Below are 14,166 nucleotides of genomic sequence, written 5' to 3' on the forward strand. Positions count from 1 at the left end.
CATTTTTTCTGGAGAAATTTTATGTTATCTTTGAACTATTATACATTTCCCATGGTATTTCTTAACTGAATATCAACACAACTTCTGAGGAAAGTCTATTTCCTCTGCCTCTTTCAATGACAAATAACATTGGTATATAGATGCGATCTTCTGTGACGTCTTCAACTTGAGGAGAACAAGGACAGCTGAGATATTGTATGGGGCATGTATTTCTTGATCACTTTTCTCCTTGCCTTTTCCCAGCGAGTTTTACAACCATGTTACAGTATTTAGATTTGGGTTGAGGAGAATGTATCCAAATTCATTTCCTTTGCTGGATATGCTTTATTATCAAACCCAGTTAACGAAGAGGTTGAGAATGACACTGTTGTACTGTATCCATCCTTAGATAAATTTTGGGAAACCAAATTCTTGAAACAGAGTTGTGTGTAAACCTGATACTGTACAGTTGTCTCTCCCTATTCCAGTCTATAGAAGTTGTATCCTGTGTACCCATTACAGAGCTGTATGGGAAATGCCCGTCACACATTATCCTCGATGGAAAATTACGTTTGTTTATAGTATACCAAAAAGGGAGTCAATTCTAAATCATGTTTAGCTTTGTTGTCAGCAAAATGAGGTAAGGATGTCAGATTTTAATTTCTATATATCTTGGAGCTGTTTCACATTAGCCCATTAGATCTCATAAGACATAGTGTACTGTATATTGAGGTACTTTTTATTGCCTTGTATGCTTAAGAGAGGCAAAAGAGCTGGCTAGAATTAGGAACAAATGGCGAGTGATTATAAAGCAATTCCAATGGGCCCTCCTGCTTCCTCCAGTCACCATAGTGACCGCTGACATAGCCGCAGGAGGGGATTTGGCATATGAAGCTTCATTTGTGGTAGTAATGGGGGAGGGTGGGCTGTGGCACCCTAGCTGTACTAGCCAAACTCGGCCGTAACCCTCATCAGGCTGGGAGGAGCTAAGAAAAGAAAAGTTTCCCTTTTGTTCGTTTTTATGTTGGCAAGCCCCCAAAATTGGGGGAAGTGTCTGGCATTGGTAGATAGATAAATAGATGCTTAAGATTTTTATAAAATACATAAAACTTTATATCATAAGAAAAGTAAATTTATTCATCAATATGATAGAAGAAATTGAATTTTAATGAAAATGAGTTACGTAAGCAAGTAAGGTTTCCCCAAAATAGGGCCCAGAGGTCGGATGAAAAACTGATTAATGAAGGATGTAATTGAAAAGGTTGATGAAAATAGTAAGCTTGTTATCCACAGGGAATCGAGAAATGTTTGTTATTCTTTTTTCATTGATGTAAACTTTTCACTTGTATTCCGAGCCATTCTTCCTAATCCTCTGATTGGAAAAAGAAATGCAGTAGCTTCTCTTGATATCATGTAACCTGCTGCTTCCTCCGGTCGCCTTGGATGACCGCGGAGGTAGCAGCAGTAGGGGATTCAGCGTTATGAAGCTTCATCTGTGGTAGATAACGGGGGAGGGTGGGCTGTGGCACCCTAACAGTACCAGCCAAACTCGGTTGAATCCCTTGTCAGGCTGGGAGGAACGTAGAGAGGAAAGGTCCCCTTTTTTTTTCATTTGTTTGATGTCGGCTACCCCCCAAAAGTTGGGGAAGTGGCTTGGTATATGTATGTGTATGTATGTTCTTCATATCTTCTGCTTTTGAGCAAGCTAATGGCTGTCGGTTACTCTGACTGGTTTGTTTTAGAAGTTTTCCCAAATTCTCATGTAGGAAATATAAGTTGTTTGTATTTTAGGTATTGTTTAAAAGATTCCTTTTATTACATAGCTATTTGTTCATTTTTTGATGCCTGATTTATTTATTCCATCTTTTTATTATAATCTTTATCTGTAGAATGTTTTTCCAGAACGTAGATACTCTAGAGCACGTGGCCGGCCTACCTGCGGACAAAGTCGTCGAAGCCCACGGCACATTCCGAACGTCTCATTGCTTGGAATGTCGGAAGGAGTACAGTCAGGAATGGATGAAAGGTCTGTATTGCTGAAAAATAATCAAAATTAACACGGAAAATCATTTGCTTTAAAAATAATGAAGTATTCTAAGATACTGCACCATTGTTTTGAAGTCTGAGTACTGTATGTCAATTAAATGCAGTGTTATATAAGATATTCCTTCTTATTTTTCTGTTTGAAATTTTCCAACTTTGTACAGTTGTTGAATTGATTAATTGTTATTATCATCTGTATGCCAGGGATTTTAATACTACTATCCTGATAGAAATAGTGTGGCTTGCATCCTGAAAACCTGTTGTAAATGACATGACTCTTGGATTTGGGGACCACAGGGACAATATAAATAAAAGCTCTTCCTCAAAGATGCCTAAGAAACTGGTTTCCATAGAGCACAATGTAATGACTTCATCCCAATTGGGGAAGGCAATGATCTTCCTCTTTGTAAATAACATATATATTTCTTTCCTTGGATTTCGTTACATAAGTTCTTTTCCTAATTTTTTGCTCAAGTGAGTAACTAGGCTCTAAAGACCTTATGGACTGATTTCTCCTGCAGCATAGATGTTTTTGTTATTGAAGACTATTGCAGTTCCTATTCCTTTTCCTTGTGGTTGCCAGTTTGTGATCTTAACCAAATCTCAGTGGTTATTAATTAAGGATTATCTTTAACAGCAGTTATTGGTGATGAAGAAATTGTAACCCAATGTGATCATTATCCTCCCATTCTTTATAACTTCTCGAGAATTCCATCGTGCATTGTCAAGGGTTAAGTACATCATTCTTTTCACAACTGCCTTCTATTGCATTATTCTCTCCCACATTCAGGACCTTCATAAAGAAATGAGGAAGAAGATGGTTGCTCAAAGAGGAAGATTCTCCAATCTGTTATTAGAAGATCCCTAAAAATTTAAAGGAGACCAATTTGTTGACCTTTACTGAAGTTCTGTTCCTGGTGTTTTCACGTGGCCTTGTCCTGCATGATTGAAGCTTGATTCTCCAGTTCTTTGCAGCTTCCTGTGACTAAGACCAAGTCAGGTTCAAAATACTTCATGTTCATATGCAAGATAAAGTAAAGGCTTCTAATAACCTATAAATGTTTGAGGTAATCTTGACTAAGAAACATTCAAATGATTGAAGACATTAAGGCTTTCAAGAGGAAACTGAAGACTTTCTTATTTTAAAAATCAGACAACAGTGACGATTTAACAGTAAATGAATGATACGTGATCTGAAACGATAAATACTCTGAACGAAATAGGTAAAACAACAGCAGAGGTCCTGTAGAGAGTAGTGTTCTCCTACTGTATGGGACCGGAAAAGCAGCCATTAAAGGGTATACATCAAAGGGTAAGAAGCATGTTTTGTTTACGTGCTAGATGGCGCACCAGGGCCACTTCTCATCCGAAACTTGGAGAGCTTGGGTCGGACAATGCACAACGGCCGGGATTTCCAACACTGAAGACTAGCCTTCATCTACAAAGTGAGTCCTTCCCGATTCTCTAAGGGAAGCGGGAAGGTCTACCACATTGGGAGCTACCATTCAATCCAGAAGTCATTGGTCTTTTTCGGTTTGCCCTCTGAAGAGTTAACCGAAGAAAGGCTGGAGTGATGAGCTTTGTTAGTCAGAAGTCAGGGTCTCGCTGACTCTCCCGATATCAAGGATGAATCTGGGGATAACAATCGGACTTGGATCTCCTCTTCCTCCTTCTCAGAAATGTTGCCCACTGGGAGGACAACCACTCCCTGCACACATCACGATGGGAATCTGAAGTGCAGCAGTGCCCTCTACACGTCAGACACAAAGGGTTGTCTGTCAATCAGACAGCCTTTGGATACATCTGCATTCTGTTAAGTTCTTTCACACTCATACTGAAATTAGAAAAAGGGAGAAAATAAGAAAAACTAAAGGGTGGTTTGAGAGCGTCGAGAACACGTCTATGCAGCTCAACAGCCAGAATTTGAATGAAGGTGCTGAATGCTGTTAGACCTGTACCACCATCGGATACTGGGTGGCAGTTGCCAGAAGCTTGTTAGTTTTTAAAAGCTTTCACCAGAAGCTTACCCTTACTAAAGGACTTGGGTTTGTATAGCTAGGAAAAATACAAATTACTTTTAAAATTTATGATGTCCTTCTTACATGGTATTAGTCAAAGATGTAAGTGGCTGGATAGTATAAAGGGAATTTATCTAAATTGTTGCTAATACTAAGCCAATTCTAAAGTAATATGTCTTATGATATAAGTACAGTATTCTGGTGGGAATTTTTACCTTATATCAAAATTTTTTGAGTTTATTCCACATAATTTATGTAGGCATTGCCGCTGGAGCAAAGTGAAGACATGATGGATATAAGATATCACAGGCGGTTATTGCTGCAGTATAATTTTTACTGGGTGTCATTATTCTCACAGTTTATCTTCTTCTTCTTCCTCCCAGCTTATTCCCATTTTTATATGGGGTCGCCGTTGCGGATGAGCCGTTTCCATCTTTTTCTATTCTGCGCTTCTGCCTCATCAATCCCCTTCTCCTGTAAGTCTCCTCTCACACAGTCTCTCCATCTCTTTCTTGGTCTCCCTCTTCTTCTTCTTCTTCTTCCTTGAACCTCCATCTCCATAGTATGTCTCCCAACATGGTCCTCATCTCTCCTCATCAGGTGTCCATACCATCTCGGCCTCCCTTCCTGCACTTTCTTTGATATTTCCACCACCTTTGTCGACCCCCTTATGTAGTCATTTTTCATCCGATCCTCTCTTGTCACCCCAGACATCCACCTAAGCATTCTCATTTCTGCCACATCCATCTTCTTCTCCTCTGTCTTATTGCTATTTATTTTTATTATTGGACTAGTTTGGACTCTTATTGGAGAAGCAAAATCTGACATTTCCAAGAGCAACATATCAGTGAAAAACTATTAATCTTGTTGGTTATGAATTGAGACTTATAACTGCTCAACAACAAAGCAATTGCCCACATTGAGATAATATAGTAGACTATGAGTTTCTCAATTGAGGTAAGGCTAGACAGCCTCAAATGAGACTAACATTAGTCAAAATTTCTGCAAAGTTTTTCTGGGATAGATATTTTTCACCATCTCTTTTTTTTAAATGTATTTTACGTTCTGTCGTACTTGCTCCATCTGGAAACAAATGGCTGATCAATTACTCTTATTATTACTAGCTTAACCCTTTTACCCCCAAAGGACGTACTGGTACGTTTCACAAAAGTCATCCCTTTACCCCATGGACGTACCGGTACGTCCTTGCAAAAAAATGCTATAAAATTTTTTTTTTTTCATATTTTTCATAATTTTTTGAGAAAATTCAGGCATTTTCCAAGAGAATGAGACCAACCTGACCTCTCTATGACAAAAATTAAGGCTGTTAGAGCAATTTAAAAAAAAAATATACTGCAAAATGTGCTGGGAAAAAAATAACCCCCTGGGGGTTAAGGGTTGGAAAATCCAAATAGCCTGGGGGTAAACGGGTTAAATACAACCCTAGTTGGAAAAGCAGGATGCTATAAACTTAAGGGCTCCAACTGGGAAAAATAGCCCAGTGAGGAAAGGAAATAAAACTACATGAAAAGTAATAAATAATTAATATAAAATATTTCAAGATCAATAATACTGATAAAATTGATCTGTCTTTTATCAACCATGAAGATAGACTTATGTCAGCCTGTTCAGCCTAAAAACATTCAGTAGAAGTTTTGAAGTTTCACCAATTCAATGCCCGATCAGGAAGATCATTCCACAATCTGGTCACAGCTGGAATAAAACTTCTGGAATACTACAGTATGAAGTATTGAGTCTTATGATGAAGAAGGCATATTCACAACATTATTATTTTATGGAAAGGAAACCAATTTGGTCATGTTTTATTGTGCAGAGGAAATCTTCAAAGACAACATCCCAACGTGTCCGGAATGCAGTGGAGTCGTGAAGCCAGACATCGTCTTCTTCCGCGAGAGTTTGCCACCTCGTTTCTTCATGCTGACTCAAGTCGATTTCCTGAAGTGCGATCTTCTGATCATCCTAGGAACGTCGCTTACCGTTCAGCCTTTTGCCTCCCTTATTGACAAGTATGTTCCATCCTGCTGTTGGCTGTTTTATGACTGAGATAATCTATTTATTTTTTTTTTCTGTCAATTTTTCTGATATTTTGAAATTGTCATTAACAAGAAAGAATCACCAGAGTTGAATGTTGTAAACATAATGTTTTGTTTGCCTCCTTTTATTTTAAAATTGTCAATACATACATACATACATACATACATATACCAAAGGCACTTCCCCCAATTTTGGGGGGTAGCCGACATCAACAAATGAAACAAAACAAAAATAAATCACCAAAGTTCAATGTTATAAAAATAATGTTTTGTATTTGCCCACATTTCATTCTAGCGTACCTTCCACGTGCCCGCGGCTCCTCGTCAATCGTGAGAAGGCGGGGTCGCTGGACCCTATGATGGCCTTGTTGCAGGGAATGGGCGGGGGTGGCGGCCTCGCACTGGATTCCCCCAGGAATACTCGCGACGTAGCTTTGCTAGGAGACTGTGATGAAGGATGCTCTAAGCTCGCTGAACTTCTCGGCTGGAAGGTGAGTTAGTTTTCACAGTGAAGGTTTAAAGGTTGCTTATGAATGGCAGAGGCAAAGGGACTTTGAAAATGCCCTAGAGACTGACCTTATACATATGTGATCAATACCCAAGCTTCCTCTCCACCTAAACTAGGACCAGGGAGGGACAGGCAATGGATGCTGATAACTCAGCAGGTAGGTCTATAGACTCTCCTAAACTCCCCCATCCTTAGCTTACAAGAATGACGAGGTTGTAGATACATGAAACTGTCGAACTTCACTGGATCTCAAACCCCAGTCTAGCAAATCGCAAGGCAGTGGCATTACCAATTATTTTCTTGAAGGTTATTAATGTAATGTGTTTGAATAATAATGTAGCTATTTTATGAAAATTATTTTAAATCTTTGAGGTCTAAAACAAATATAAAAGAGTTCTTATTTTATTAACTCATAACTGCTTTGAAATATGTGGTATTAGACTTAAGGACCAACACCATTATGTTAGTGTTCAAGTAACTTTTGATAAAGTCAGACTAACACGAAGTGCTTACCATTTTTACTGGTGCTTAGTTATGTAGATAGTGTGCTACTGTCTCTAGTTAAGAGAGAGAGTAAACCAGCCATTAAAATCAGGTTGGTTTCATATACTTGATTATGAACACGGTGTCTTTATGTTCGGCTTTGCTTCCAATTATGTATCTTAAACATAACTCAATCAACTTAGTACAGTATGTTGAATGATTTAGACCAAAGAGACTCCTGTTCGTTACGTTTTCATATTTCTATTTTATATTTCTTTGTTGTTTAGGTTATTTGATATATTGGAATGACAGGTAGTAGAAAATAAACTGCTTGTACTTCATTTTTATTATATATCAACCTCTTCTGGTAAGCTGCTGGTGTCCATATCAGTTGTAAATTGACCCTTTCTTTGCCATTAAACCACAAAAGCTCGTTTATATTAAAGATTTATATGGTTGGAGACTGCCTAAAGTTTTACGCATTTTCCTTGACATTTAGGTTATCTCAGTCGTAGCCCTCAATTTATATGTTGTTTTAACCCTTTTACCCCAGGCTATTTGGAAATTTCCAACCCTTAACCCCCAAGGGTTTTTTTTTTTCAAGCACATTTTGCAGTATATTTTTTTTTAAATTGATCTAACAGCCTTAATTTTTGTCATAGAGAGGTCAGGTTGGTCTCATTCTCTTGGAAAATACCTGAAGTTTCTCAAAAAATTATCAAAAATATGCAAAAAAAAAAATTTAAATTGCATGTTTTTGCAAGGACGTACCGGTACGTCCATGGGGGTAAAGGGATGAGTTTTGTGAAACGTACCAGTACGTCCTTTGGGGGTGAAAGGGTTAAAGAATATTAAAACAATGACGAATTAGCACTAACTTTTGTTTATTTGTTTGCAGGAGGACCTACAAAGTCTCCTGACCAAGAAGTAAATCCTGATACGAACTGTGATATTGTTAAGTCATCAACCCGGTGTGTATTTTTTATCCAGTCTGTACTGAAATGCAGTGGGACTCTGTTTCACCCACTGGAAAAAAAATTGTTGCGTAAGGCATAAAGAAAATTTGTCGCACCTTTGTTTTGTCCCGAAGCAACATCGGAAACGTTGTTGGGAGCGGGACCGTAATTTGTTAACCAAGAGCTGCTTTCTTCCTTATCTAAAGAGTAAAGGAGTGGATGTTGCCGTAAGTCAAAGGGATTTTAAATGTTTCCCTTTGAAGGTTGAAATAAGAGAGGCAAATGAATGTAAGTCAAGGAATAAATGAAGGAAATGTGCTATTGTAAAGCTATATTAATAAGGAAAAAAGAGGAACTTATGTAATAGATAATGTATTGGTATCGTTTTGCTCCATTATAGTCTGTATTAACAGCGCCTTACATTCGAACCGATTTAAATTCTGCATCGTGAGTTCACCAGTCCTGTTTTATGATTATTCATCATAACCTAACATACTTAGTGGTTGAGAAGCTTCTGCGAACCGATTTAAATTCTGCACCGTGAGTTCACCAGTCCTGTTTTATGATTATTCATCATAACCAAACATACTTAGTGGTTGAGAAGCTTCTTCAGATTAGCTTGAAAGGGATTTAGGAAAAAAGCAGCTCTCTTGCATGAAGACTTTGTACTCTGTTGATTTTAATGTTATTCAGTAGTGAAGCTTTCGCAGTTTTTGTAATTAAGTAGAATTAAGTTTATTTTTTTTTCCTGACTTATACTGTATGTTAGGTACGTAACTGAATCGGTGATACCATTGGCTCGAAACATTGTCTTGGCAGAGGTGAAAATATGCGTATTGTCTCTGTACGTTACCGGCCACTTTATTATAATTATAATTAATTTAAATTATTAAAATATCCTAGGTTATAGATTTGACTCTATAATATATTATTACAAAGAAAAGGTAAAACTTCAATACCGAACTCTGTAAGAATTAAAAACCTGAGTGATATTCTTGTTTTCATTAAGGAGAATGCTTAAGAAGTGTCACTGTTTACTGGTGGAGTTTTGCAAACCAGAGGTCGTAGATGCTACACTTTACAATATCATCATATTATTTAATAATCAAGAAATTCCAAAATGGGCTTAATAATGTGATACTGATGTTTTGTATTGAAATAAGATAACTTTTTGCAGAAAGCTACAAAATCTTCCTCAGTAATGTAACTGTTGTTTGAACCAGTGTCTGATATAGCCAGTCTAACTGGGTAGAATATTCTTTTGGTCATATAATCAAGATGTTTAATTGATCTTTTGTCTCACATAGCTGGTCTAAGTAATGATTTTGGTTTTTAATTAAAAGTAAATTCTTTTTTAAAGAATACAATTAGTGTGTACAGGCAGGAAATTGAACTGGATAATATAGTGGATTTCATTATCATAAGCATTGGTGCTCAGTGGGCATTCTTCGTTAACTTTTATTAATTATTCATTCTGTGAAATTCTCTCTCTCTCTCTCTCTCTCTCTCTCTCTCTCTCTCTCTCTCTCTCTCTCTCTCTCTCTCTCTCTCTCTCTCTCTCTCTCTCTCTCTCTCTCTCTCACTGTTTTTTAAAGAGTGCTCTATTGTGTATTATGTTTTTTAATGTCTATAATTTCTTGTCTGAAGTTAGAGTCAGAAATAGGTCTTATAACAATTTACGACCAATGACCAATTTACACATTGAAATTTGTATGGAACAAAGAAAACTCTCAAGAAGAGCATTCAAGAAAGCATTTATATTAGTTTTGTCCAGATAATAGAATTATGTGCCAAATTATTGATAATTTACATTTATGTTTGTATTCATAAACAAAATAGCCATTAGAAATAAGCTGAAATTTGATTAAGGTTAGAGTGTTTTTTCCGTGATATATTTGCTTAAGAGTATTGTATTAAGTGTTGTTTTGTCACAACCCCGTTGATTATATATGTCTCCCTGATGACCAGGATCGAGAGGCATTTTGGCTGTCAGACAGTTGAAATCAGTCTTGCTTTCTTTGTACCACCTGAATCCTCAGGTGCTCTAATTACCTTCAATTTTCAGAAACTTGCAGTACTGATATCATTGCTGTTTATTGTTCTCAAGGTCTCTACTGTGCAGATTATTATTTAAAGGATTAATGGTTGCTCACGAGTGGTAGAGGCATGGGACAAATGATTGTGCTGTTGCAGAACTAGAGACCAAACACGTACACTTACTGTATGATTGATGTCCAAGCCCCCTCTCCACCCAAGCTAGGACCAAAGAAGGTTAGGCAATGGCTAGGGATGATATAGAAGGTAGAGCTATGGGGCTCCCAAACCCTTTTCCATAGTTCAGGAGAACAGTAAAGTTGTGGGCACTAATATAAAGTATCGTGCTGTGAGAGCGATGTGAACTCGTTGCCCATGTAGTGCATGGCTGCGACCTGTTCATTCTGTTGCCACAATCCTTATTGCTAATTCATTTGCAAATTTTTCTCAATTGTTTTAAGCCCTCTTTTTCTTGAAGTAAATTCAGTAAGTAATAAAAGAGTTAACTTTACATATAGTAGGGGCTGATCAGTCAGTCACTAGTGTGGTCTTTCGTAGGTTATGTCAGGTAAAAAGCTATCTGTGATCAACATTTTGATCTTGAGAATTTACATCTTCCACAATGTTTTCATCATTCCAGTGTGCATTCCCTGTTAAGTTTTGCCTCCTCCAGCAGTGACGGCCATACTGCTCCTAAATCCAAGTCTCCAGCAAGTGTCCTCTCCTGGCTTCTTGTCATTGGTCTATGTTCAGGCAAAGATCCATCTTAAAGCCTCTGCAAAAGATCCTTAAGGTTTGTAGTACCTGTCTAGTATACCCAACAGCCAGTAGAGGATTCCTGAGACCCATTCAAGGAGTTTGTATTCTTTTACCCCTAACAGGTTGGCTCCAGGGAGGAGCCATTGGTCCCCTTTATGATGCAGAAAAGGCCGATGGCCCATAAATAAAAAGTACCTTGTTAAGGTATGAGAAACGGAGAACTACTTGTGCTTCTTTTGCTGGTTTGGTCTTATATCCTTAAATGCTGAGGATAGTGGTAGGAGTCTAGGAAAACTAGGAGTAATCAGAGTTAAAGAGTTGGTTATTGCCTCCTTTTTAAGGTAACCAGTCTCTTACTCACAAATCTTAAAGCTTTATTTAGGGTTTACACAAACAGAGATGAAGGTGGTTTAGACATACGCAGAATCCAGATGGTGCATTTTTATTCGGACCACCTTTCGCTCAAGAGAGGAAAGGCTATTATACTTTGGAGCACTCAGTACGTAAGTTTAGACACGTATATGATGAATGGGGTTGTATTTAAAACTTGTTTTATTTTATAAAAACATTTAGTTTCTTTAAAAGAAGCATAATTATGTTTATCCATATTAATATTTAAATTGTTAGGTTTTAGATGATTGCACTGTAATTGCATTAGCTACTTTAAGAATGTTGTTCTGTACTGTTAAATCAAGCTTATATTAATTTAAGAATGTTAACACTGTAATGTTTTATGTATTAGTGTTGAGTTTCTTCATACATTATGCCTTCTGTGATATATTATACAACTGTTGAAGGGATGTGGGTCTTATTTTGAATTATAGCTCTTATGTCCATGATAAAAATCCAAAGTTATGTATAAAAGGTACATTTTAATAAACTGAAATAAAGCATGAGGCTATATTTTTTTAATACAATGGTACTGTATATTGAGTTTTTAAAGTACTGTAGTCAGAAGACTTACCGGTATTGTGTATTTTAAAAGCTGTGTTTGGGGAACATTTGATATTTTTTAGTGAATGCTGTACATGTATCGATTTTGATGACTTGAATTACAGATTACAAAGTAGAGGTATATTACTGGAGTACCCGTACTCTTCTTTTCAGTTTCAGTTTCAAGATATATCTTATAGTTTTTGTGATTTTATATGAAAAATTTATTTCTGAAATGGAAATGGCCTCCGAAGCAATTTAAAATGAGGCACTATGTATATTGTGTATATTTTAATGTTTATGGATTCCTAGCTATTCAACAAAAACTTTTAGAAGGCTGAAGAATATGAATCACAGAGGTTTTCTCGTCTTATGTGAGATGGTCTTCGAGTTCCATGTCAAGAAGTTTAAAAACTACTTGAGAAGGAAAAGTTGTTGTGGAATTTTAATTGTAAAAGGAAAGGAAATACTGAGGACAAAAATCAGTTATTCCTGAAGTAAAGTCGAACTCCCTGTTAATACTGTAAATTTTTATTGCTAAGGAAGAACTCGAGAGACTTTTGGTACAGATTTGGAATTTTAAATTTCTACAACTGCTGTACTGTTTCCAAGATCAGTTGACGGAATCATGAACAATCTCCGTCAATTCCGAATTGAGTAGCGAGTCCCCTATGTAAGAAAAGTCTACGTTCCGAGAGTAGGTTTTTAAGCTGAATTGTTCTCAAGGCCAACTTAAATTAATTTATGCATCCAGCTCATTAACGAAATTCTTTTAAAAGATGTTAATTACTGTAATTTGTTTTCTGTTTTTCACTTGAAGCATTTTTTATTTATTGAACACACTTATTCTTATGTTTACTTATTACCTATTAGTACAGGCACTAGATTATTAAATTTGGATATTTACAACTGTGAACACATTTAAACAGATCATCCATTATTGACCAGCCACAAATGTTATAAGTCCATTGCTGCTACTGTGAGGAAATTATATCTGAATCTAGGTTGATAATTTAGTGAAATATGTTTGTTAATAATTTTCAATACAATAAGACATGATTGAAATTACTGGTCTGCAAGATTGTTAAAACTTTACTTGAATCACTAAGAGTTGAATTTACTCGTGTCTATTTCTAACTATCTGGATATCAAGGCTTTATCTAGTTTTTTGTTCACGGTTAAGTTACTGGTCTACAAGATTCTAAAAAAATTTACTTAACTGTTAAAGAGTTGGAATTACATATGTTGATCTCTATCTATCTCGACTCCATGACCTATTAGATTTTTGTTCAGAGTTTTATTGTGTATTGCAACAATGTCTTGTAAATGTTTTTCAGTCCCAGTGGGCTGACAGCGCATTGTTCATTTTTACTACTGTTTGTTCTTATATGTAAGACATACCTTCGACTTTTTGTTCCCGGTTGAGCTGAGATACCCTGCTTTGATACCTCCCAGAGGAACCAGACCCATTTTCCACAAAGAGGGCCCATTGCAGGGTTTCTGTGTGGAGTTGAGCGAGACAGGTAAAGTAGCAGTTCGGTGTAGAGGCCTGGAAGTAGAGCAATCCAAGCCATTTTGTGCTCTAAGCTTGGGATAAGAGTATGTAGTATTGTTTTGGCCAGTTTACAATCATTTAATAAGAAGACAGGATTAGAAGAACTTCTTGCCCTCCTATTTTCCTTATGTACCTTTTATTTTACCAACACATCTGTTTTTTTTGGTCTCCTCTCGCTTACGGATGACCAGATTTTCTAACTTAACCTTCCTTTCATCTATAACATTATAGTAAATGATGTATTTAAACTAATACAGTAATTTACAAGGGGAGAGGTCTTATTGGTTGGCAAGCTTAACTCCATAGGAGGTTAATGTCATCAGTGCACTTCATGTAGTGCACTATAGGCATTACTTGCGATCTTTGCAACGTCCCTTTGTATTATTTTACTTCACCTTCGTCCCCGTTTCTCTGGTTGATCTTGACGCTCGACTTCTTAAATTTTCTTATTTTAATTGCAGGGTTTTCCCATAGTTGCTCTTGTGCATGGTATAGCCTCATAAGCCTTAGCATTGGGTTAATAACCCAAATTTCATAAATCCATTTAAAACCAGGCCTGAGGAAAGTAAGAAAAAAAAAGAATGATAACTAAAGTGAGGAAAACAGAAGGAAAAGGGTCTCGGTCCAAAGAAGAAAGTTATCCGTGTCTGGGGTAAAGGGATGAGCTTTACCTTTGATGAGAACATCGAACAACAGACAGTTGGATATGTGGGCTTCCCCTAATTGTACTTGGCCGCTTTTAGTCGAAACTTGGCCACTCATTGCCCAACGGTAGCTCGTATGTCCCAAATTCATAAATTCAATTTGATATTTCTTCAGCTTCATAGCTTCCTAACATTGTTTT

The 14,166-nt window shown here is 36.9% G+C and overlaps 1 protein-coding gene across 1 annotated transcript in view; it reads left to right on the forward strand.

The window, feature by feature from the left end:
• Positions 1-11,725, forward strand: part of LOC137623149 (NAD-dependent protein deacetylase sirtuin-2-like) — a 51,680-nt gene extending 39,955 nt beyond the window's left edge. Inside the window, exons 6-9 of the mRNA XM_068353835.1 lie at positions 1,882-2,005; positions 5,875-6,067; positions 6,390-6,585; positions 7,984-11,725. Of these exons, the coding sequence (XP_068209936.1) occupies positions 1,882-2,005; positions 5,875-6,067; positions 6,390-6,585; positions 7,984-8,016 (546 nt within the window). The 3' untranslated portion in view covers positions 8,017-11,725. The remainder of the gene's footprint in view (positions 1-1,881; positions 2,006-5,874; positions 6,068-6,389; positions 6,586-7,983) is intronic.
• Positions 11,726-14,166: the final 2,441 nt, after the last annotated feature.

Source organism: Palaemon carinicauda, chromosome 30 (assembly GCF_036898095.1).
Source record: "Palaemon carinicauda isolate YSFRI2023 chromosome 30, ASM3689809v2, whole genome shotgun sequence".
In the NCBI taxonomy this organism is placed as follows: Eukaryota; Metazoa; Arthropoda; class Malacostraca; order Decapoda; family Palaemonidae; genus Palaemon; species Palaemon carinicauda.